Here is a 9318-nt window from a genome sequence, read left to right as displayed (position 1 = left end):
TGCATTCAAACCAATCAGAATAATTCGTTATAAACAACTATTCACAGTATTTTGAAGTATTCACGATAACAATATTGTGCATGTTCATTATCATGATATATCGTATTACCATATACCAGCACATCTGTCTATCTATCTGCTATTGCTCTTTTACAGAGCTGGTCTGTTATCTTGTTAGATCTCTGCCACTGACACTCATTACGGGACACAGCAGAGCTGGCATCATCATTCATTCATTTACCGTCTCCCATCTGTCTTTCTGCAGAGATAACTACACTCTTCAGATCAATCCAAACTCCGGCCTGTGCAATGAGGATCACCTCTCATACTTCAAGTTCATTGGTCGGGTGGCTGGAATGGCTGTGTATCACGGCAAGCTGTTGGATGGTACGTAAGCTGGGGACCTTCAAGAGCCGATCAGAAGCTTTTTCGTATGATGTTTTGGTTACACTTTATTTTAAGGTGTCTTTGTTACACTGTAATTATACATTTAAGTACGGAGTCATATTAGGTAACAACATGTACTTACTATAGGTTTAGGATTAAGGGTTGCATGTGTAACAATGACACTGCAAAATAAAGTGTTACCGACGTTTTCTTTCTTTTTATTGTTCACTTTTGATAAATATCATGGTATCAGCTATTTTTTGTGGATTTAGTTTGATTTGTAGTTTCTTCCCCCAGTTGAAAACAGAAATGTGTTCTTGTTTGTTTTTCAGGTTTCTTTATTCGACCGTTCTATAAAATGATGCTGGGCAAACAGATCACCCTGAATGATATGGAGTCAGTGGTGCGTTAACACACATGTACACCAATGCAAAAACTTTATAAAACAGATTTGTCTTTGAAATGTTGACTAACACTTTATTTGGTAACCTTACACGTTACTACATGTACTTGCTTTAGTAATAACAATAAATTATGCATAATCACATGCAACTAACCCTAAACCAAACCCTAACCGTAACTCTATAAGAAGTACATGTAGTCAATTCATTTTACTCAATACTTATTCGAGTAAGTACAATGTAGCTACGTCACCTTAAAGGGATAGTTCACTTTGAAATTAAATGTTGGTATGTTTTAGCTTACCTCAAGGGCATCCAAGATGTAGGTGTCTTTTTTTCCACAGTAGTTTCAATTTTGATATTTTTAGGTCAAACCGTTCTTGTCTGACAGTCATATCATGCAGGTCTATGGTCACCTCCTCAAAGAGCATGCACAGAGTCCAAATTAAAACAATTCCCCATCGTCCAAATTAAACAATTCCCCATCGTAAGTACACATTGATGGCCTAAGACACGAAACGAGCGGTTTGTGTGAGAAAACGAACAGTATTTATATCGTTTTTACCTCTTATAACACAGCCATGTCCAAGTGATCTGAGGGCGCGGGCGCTTCCTGCTGTGTGACGTGTGCACTAGATGTATATATATACACTAGATGTCGCATTAAAGACATTCGTTCCAATGAACTGCCGTAGCCAAGGCGACATCTAGTGTATATATCTATGCACCAGTCTGCGTACACGTCACACAGCAGGAAGCGCTCGCGCCCTCAGATCACTTGGACGTGGCTGTGTATAAGAGGTAAAAACGATATAAATACTGTTCGTTTTCTCATACAAACCGCTCGTTTCGTGTCTTAGGCCATCAATGTGTACTTACATAATTGTTTAATTTGGACGATGGGGAATTGTTTCAATTTGGACTCTGTACATGCTCTTTGAGACAGTGACCATAGACCTGCATTATATGACTGACAGACAAGAACGGTTTGACCTAAAAATATCAAAATTGAAACTACTGCGGAAAAAAAACCCACCTACATCTTGGATGCCCTTGAGGTAAGCTAAAACATACCAAAATTTAATTTCAAAGTGAACTATCCCTTTAAAATAAAGTGTAACTCTTATTACAGTGTAATTAATTATAGTAATATTAATAGTATAAAGAGTAATAGTTTATAGAGAATAATGGGGTTACACTTTATTTTTAAGTGTCCTTGTTACAGTTTAATTATACATTTAAGGTCTGAGTAATATTAATTTCCTACATGTACTTACTATAGGGTTGGGGCTAGATTAGATTTGGTTTGGTTTAGGATTAGTTGCATGTAATTATGTATTATTACTTTAGTAACTACATGTAATGTGTAACAAAGATACTGTAAAATAATTTTATAATACTACTGAGTAATATTACATACTTACCTATAGGCCTATGAATTTTACCTATAGGCCTATAGGCTATACTGCCTATAGGGTTAGGATTAGGGTTTGGTTTAGGGTTAGTTGCATGTAATTATGCATAATTTATAGTTATTACTGTTACCAAATGTTGTTTAGAGGCGTTGATTACAATGTTAGTAATATGAATATATACAGTGTATATACTTTTCTCATGTTTTATGTTCATGTACACTATGTAGGACAGTGAATACTACAACTCTCTAAAGTGGATTCTGGAAAACGACCCCACAGAATTGGATTTGCGGTTCTGCATTGATGAGGACAACTTTGGACAGGTAACACCATCATGTTTCTAAATGTCTGTTTATTTTAGATTTCATTTATGTAATTGTAATTTTTTTTGTCAATGTTTTATATATATATATATATGTTTATATATATTTTTATATGTGTATTTTTATAGACATATCAGGTGGATTTGAAGCCAAGCGGATCAGACATGGTTGTAACCAATGACAACAAAAAAGAATACATAGAGTGAGTTGCGCTTTTTATTCTGTATGTAAAATCTTACATATGGCTTCTTATACTAACTATGTCTTTTCTTTTGGCTCTGCACAGCCTGGTGATTCAGTGGCGGTTTGTGAACAGGGTGCAGAAGCAGATGAACGCCTTTTTGGAAGTACGTGGTCAAATTCCTTGCACAATCAAAAGTTATCTGTAATTTCAATGTAATGCCACCAGGTGGTAGCAGAAGTTAGATTATTCATAATACTTGCATGCCAACGTGCTTTAATGACATGCAATGTTTTGATCATGTTTCTCATATCCGTTTCACAGGGATTCACCGAGCTCATTCCCATCGACTTGATAAAGATTTTTGACGAAAATGAACTGGAGGTAACAACTTCCCACACACCCATTACTCAGTGTCTGCCGTTGTCATGGAGACTGCATCCTCCATGTCCAAGACTTCCATAGAATAATACACGTACACTTCATAAAAGAGCCAAAAATTCTTGTTTTGTTGAATTAATCAGCTCTTCTCACATGAGCACAGGATAATACGTTCATGTCCAGGCTGTTGTTTGCGTAGTGGGGGAAAGCGAAATTTATGCCCGTCGTAGTGGCAAATAATAAAAAACTAATAAAGACAGGCGTTGCATTATATACCGTGGTAGAGGTTCTGCTGCTTTACTATTTATACCGCAGTGTATCCTCTACATGATTTGACAGATGTGAAATAAGATAAAGTACTTATCTTTTGTAAAGTTAAAAAATATATATATATCAATCATTATCTACAGGATATTGAGGGTAAAGATGTTGGTTGGTGTTTGTTAGTTTGATTAATGTGCTGTATTCTCTGTGTCCAGCTGCTGATGTGTGGTCTGGGAGACGTGGATGTCAATGATTGGAGGCAGCACACGGTTTATAAGAATGGCTACTGTCCTAATCACCCTGTGATCCAGTGGTTCTGGAAGGTGTGTAGAACAAACAGTCTCTGTGTGTGTGTGCAATATAAGTTTAGTTACACCTACTAGTAATTCTTTATTATTACTATTTCTACATTTATAATCAATTTAATCTGAACTATGGAAGAAGACAAATATAGTCACTGAAAAATGTTTAACAAATTTAAACAATCTTATATTTCATCTTCAAAGTACACTGTAACTTTATTTTACATACATTTTACTTTACACTTTTACATTATTTCAATTTCCTCAGTTCTCGCCATCTCTGAAAAGCCAAGCTTTTGTCCCTTTACAAATTATTATTGGACCTTTTACTTAAAGAAGTGCATCCTGGGATGATTTTTAATCAGTATTGAAGGAGTTCTGACACTTGTTGGCTGCTCAAACTAATGCATAAATTTTTTTAATATAATAAGTATAAATATATTCAGGCATGAATGCATATTTTCTTCAAAATTAATTTCATGCCTTTAAACACAGTCCTGTAGATTTAAAAGATATCAAACATCACGAAAAAGTCAAGTGTGTCAACTTTTGTGTGCATGAGTGTTTCTGAGCCCATGCCAAGTACACCGCAGGGCAGTTGCAGATCAAAGTCTGTTTGATGTGAGGCTCATCGAGTGTTTACTCTGATGAAAGAGTCATTAGGAACTTCTTATCAGCAGTCTGGAGCCAGACTTGCTCTTTCTACATTCTTTCTAAATATCTATGTTATTTCAATTTATTTCAGTTGCAGTTGCTCAGCTGGCAAACTCATTTTTGAATGACAGTCGATGGAGAAAGACTCTTGTATGCCACAGAATGGTGTAGTTATGGCATCTATCAGCAGGGGCTTACAGTACTGACCAAACTGTGACCCCTGGATCTGACATGTTGAGCCACAGTGCAGGTTCGAGTGTAGCTTGTTGCATTTTTCGATCCTTTTCCCTGCTCTCTTTTCCGTAAATTAATGTCCTCTCACAACTGTCACTATGAATAGAAATATGGCAAAAAGGCAAAACACTAAAAAATTTATGATGCTTTTTTGATATATTTAGATATAAAACGTTTTGGGGTAATATGAATTATTTTTAACATATCCTAATTCACTGGGTCGGTTTTTGTGCACATTTATTAAAAAAAAGCTTTAAGTGGAGTTTTTTCCACTGATGCTTATATAAATGGAAACTTCCTTGAAACAACCGTGTAGGGGAACCAATGTTGAATGTTTAAGACCACTTTTTAATGCCGCTAGCATACACAGATAAATGTTATTGGTATTAACCGTTTCTCTCTTTATCTCTACTCAGGCTGTGTTGTTAATGGATGCCGAAAAGAGGATCAGACTTTTGCAGTTTGTCACCGGAACGTCCAGAGTGCCAATGAATGGCTTTGCTGAACTCTACGGTAGATGAGTTATAGATGTAGATGTTATAACATAATATATAACATGTCGATGTTATAACATAACATATAACATATCTTATCAAACATAACATATAACATATATCAAATAACATAACATTAATATATAACATACAGTATTATATAACATCATAAGGCAGGGCTGCCAACTTTTGAGTTTAGCTTGGAGTGAGATTTTATGTATGTAATTGTGATTGTCAAAACATTTGGTTACTAAATATAATTTTATGAAGTTTAGTGACAACATGTTACAATGTTTACATTGTACAATGACTGGTAGGATACAGTTTTTATTATTGCTTGACAAAAATTTCAAGATTTCAATTCCATTCTTGTGATTTGATTCCGATTTTGATTCAATATTGACTAATTTAGATACATGTTTATTTTAAATTTTATTTAAAATATAAAATTTTGGCCCAATCTGCTGGTATTATTAAAGGTTAAAAATAACAAATTAAATTAAATATAATGCAGTTTTTGTTATAATAACAATTATTTAATGACATAAGTAAAAATATAATAAATATGTATATAGTGCTCAGCAAAATGTCCTCTCTAGCTATTTTTTCTATTCAGTTAACATGCTATGGTCATTAAATGGCTTTCCTGAGGTAAATGTAACGTTATGTGACATAATTGTTCTCCTGCTGTTATATTGACCTCTTTCCGTGGTTGAAAAACACCTATTGGTCAATATTATGTATACTTTCGGTAAGTTGTACTGCATCTTTAAATAAAAAAGTAACAGATGATCGGTTCACGTGCACTTGAACTGAGGCGCTCAGCGATCTGTCACGTCACATTTACAAGCGCCAAAGGTATTTTTGTCTGAATTTCGTAATAAAATTGACGAAATCTAAGAGCTGAGAATTAGTTTAATATTAAAAGTAGGTTACCTCTTTGCTCCGCAATTTTTCTGTGCGTGAGAAAATGGATGTGTGGCGTGAGAGCGTGTAAAATGTGTCAATTGCGTGAGTCTCACGCTCAATGCGTGAGAGTTGGCAGCCCTGACATAAGGTAAATATTTAACTAATAAATTAATATAGTGTAATATTAATACAATATTTCAGAAAATGTCACCAGTGTTGCAGTAGTATCATTTTTCTTGACAGTTTAATGAATACAGTATATAAGATGTTTGTAGCAGCTTCATCTATTTTCAGATCTTAGTGTTGCCCTTTGAGACCCGTAGAATAGCTCCTTCCCTGATTGGTCCTTGATGAGTCATGTGATCTTTCACAGGTTCCAATGGGCCGCAGTTGTTTACTATCGAGCAGTGGGGGACACCTGAAAAGCTCCCTCGTGCTCACACCTGGTAAGACCCAGAGGGATTTGACCACGTTATATAATCAAGAACATCAATATATATTCCCTTCATTTCCATTTCATAAAACAAACACATTTTGGTAATATTCTGAAACGGCATAACTCTGTTCTGATTTCCAGCAAGTAATTTCTTTGATTGTTCCATTTTCTTCCCGCTCAGCTTTAATCGCCTGGACCTCCCGACGTACGAGACGTTTGAAGACCTGCGCGAGAAGCTTCTGATGGCGGTGGAGAACGCCCAAGGCTTTGAAGGCGTCGACTAAACAAATCCCTTCATACACACACCATCTCCCAATGCAACCAACGAGCAAAGACATGTACAACACGCACACATCTATACTCACATACACACACTCTCGAGTTGCCATTGTACAGCCAGAACCCAGCGGTCGCATGTGTGTGTGTGATGTCAGCACACGGTATATGCATGTATCTGTCTAGCCTGAACGACATTGGCTGTGAACGAGTTTTGACGCCAAACAGCCCTGCAGTATCCCACAAATCATGTTCTCTCCCAACACGTTTTATTTTTAAATCCAGCTCTGAGGCCATGGCAACTTTTATATTGACAGTAATCGAAACTTCAGTATTTGAAGGCCTCAGTGGGTGTGGCCTCAGAGTGGGCGTGGCCTTGATACAGCATAAAAACCACTGCAATCAGTCCCATTTTTGCATTAACATAATAAAAGTTCAGTGAAGAGGCAACAATGGACACTTATCAGGTCTTACTTACACCAGATTACCTTAGGAAACACAGCCAGGATGAAGGGCGCATCCTCATCCTCCCTTATCCGGCAAAGTTGGCCAAGTTTCCCCTTCCTTCGTCGAGGATTATTTTTTATCTTCTTTTGCAACGCCAAGAAGCAACGGGATGTTGATAATTGTTTTTAATAGTTTATTATTATCGCTGTTATTATGATACTGTTGTCATTCTTACCGAGTAAACGGATATTTGTACCAACAATGTGGTTTACTATTTTAAACAACGTTATTGAAAATGCATCAATTGCCTGGCTATATCCATATCATCGTGGGTAAAAAAAAAAAAGAAGAAAAAAAACACAAAAAAAACAAAGCAACCAACATGATTATTGTATTGCTATGAAAACTGGCATGAACATGTATCTTGTGTTTCAATATGATTACGTAGTAATTATAAAGCTATTCTCCTTCTTGGTTGAGAGCAAAGATCGATAAAATCGTTACGGACATGCATTGGACATGTAAACGAGTTTGTCAGAGAGGGTTTTCTTCAATTGTAATAAGTATTGTTCTTATCTTAATTATGATTAAACCTGTTCATAATGCTGTAAATGAGTTTGTTTTTGGGAAAGCCGCGGTTGGAAGTATTAAAGAGCGACACAGAGTGTAGCTATCTTAAAAGCGCTGTGATTCAACACTGCAAGTCTCGTAGACTTTCAGGACGTAAACGTTTCTTTCTTTCTTTCTTTCTCTCTTTCTGTCTTTATCTCGTTTCTTCTAACACCACTGTACCTATAAGGGCACTTTATTGATCACACACTAGGGTCATGTCACCTGTTTTTTTGTGAACTTGAATGTGATTATCTATTTCTTTCTTTTTAAAGCACTCAGTTACTTGGTGCAATATCTATTGTTTATAATCGGCCTGCTGCTAACATATCAGATCACGGCTCATCGCTGCAGCTGATCTGGAGTCAGCTTGACTCTTCAGTGTGACGTCTGGATCAGCTCTGTGGGAACGAGCTCCACCTGGAGTTAAGACTTCAGACTTTTTCCATTTTCTTTTCCAGTCTTCTTGTTTTTTTTTCTGTACGCCTCCCCACTCACACTTTTCAGGCCGCTGTGGGTCTGTAGGTTTGTGATAACATTATGATTATTGTTATTGTTATAAATTACCCTTCCTCTTTTGTAGGGGCAGTTCTTTTTTTATTGATGAGGAACATTTACTGTCTGGTTCCTGCTCACCATGAGACTTTGCAATTCGTATAACTTCATTCGAAAATAAACTGATAAATGGAATTTAGGTGTGTTGTCGTTTTATCCCAAAAATCTCAAAATGTTTTGGCATAAATGCAGGAACTAAAATAAAAATTTAAATAGGATTTTCAGTAAAGGGACATTTATTGCATTTATTGCAAGAAACTTTTGCATTCCTTCGCAAAACATTTGCATTCCACCGGGAAACTTTCCGTTCGATCGCGAAACATTTGTGTTCCCGCCGAGAATCTGTGCGTTCCCCCGAGAAACGTTCGCTCTCAAAATCGCTCTCTCTCACTTGAAAACTTTGCATTCTCTCACGCAACCTTTTCGTTCCCTTCGCAAACCATTTGCGTTTCCCTGAGAAACGTTCGCTCGCAAGACATTTGCGTTCCCCCGAGAATCTTTGTTCACTCGCAAAACTTTGCATTCACTCGCAAAACTTTGCATTCGCTCACAAAACTTTTGCGTTCCACCAAGAATCTTTGCGTTCCCTCACAAAAACCTTTGTTACTCCGTGAATCTTTGTTCACTCACAAAACTTTTGCGTTCCGCCAAGAATCTTCGCATACGCTCGCAAAATATTTGCGTTCCCCCGAGAATCTTTGTTCACTAGCAAAACTTTGCATTCGCTCACAAAACCTTTGCGTTCCCTTTGTAAAACATTTGCGTTCCCCTGAGAAACGTTCGCTCTCAAAACCTTTGCATTCCCTCGCAAAACGTTTGCGTTTTGCGAGAATCTTTGCGTTCCCTCGCAAAACTTTGCATTCGCTTACAAGACCTTTGCATTCCCTCGCAGAACATTTGCGTTCTGCCGAAAATCTTGCCATTCGCTCGCCAAACATTTGCGTTCACTCTTAAAACTTTTGCATTCCCCCGAGAAACTTTGCATTCACTCGTGAAACATTTGCGTTCCCTGGAAAAACTTTTTTGAAAGCAAATGTTTTGTGAGAAAAA

At 36.8% G+C, this 9318-nt stretch overlaps 1 protein-coding gene across 14 annotated transcripts in view; it reads left to right on the top strand.

Moving 5' to 3' along the window:
• nedd4l (NEDD4 like E3 ubiquitin protein ligase) overlaps nt 1–7630 on the top strand; it is an 81329-nt gene extending 73699 nt beyond the window's left edge. For all 14 annotated transcript variants that reach the window (XM_081391058.1, XM_081391056.1, XM_081391067.1 and 11 more), the window contains 10 exons: nt 266–387; nt 720–790; nt 2431–2526; nt 2655–2728; nt 2813–2873; nt 3032–3091; nt 3568–3675; nt 4959–5055; nt 6319–6391; nt 6563–7630. In XM_081391058.1, coding sequence (XP_081247184.1) covers nt 266–387; nt 720–790; nt 2431–2526; nt 2655–2728; nt 2813–2873; nt 3032–3091; nt 3568–3675; nt 4959–5055; nt 6319–6391; nt 6563–6665 — 865 coding nt within the window. In that variant the 3' untranslated portion in view covers nt 6666–7630. The remainder of the gene's footprint in view (nt 1–265; nt 388–719; nt 791–2430; nt 2527–2654; nt 2729–2812; nt 2874–3031; nt 3092–3567; nt 3676–4958; nt 5056–6318; nt 6392–6562) is intronic.
• Nucleotides 7631–9318: the final 1688 nt, after the last annotated feature.

Source organism: Scardinius erythrophthalmus, assembly GCF_964197995.2.
Source record: "Scardinius erythrophthalmus genome assembly, chromosome: 17".
NCBI classification, from domain to species: Eukaryota; Metazoa; Chordata; class Actinopteri; order Cypriniformes; family Leuciscidae; genus Scardinius; species Scardinius erythrophthalmus.
This window is presented reverse-complemented; position numbering and strand designations above follow the sequence as displayed.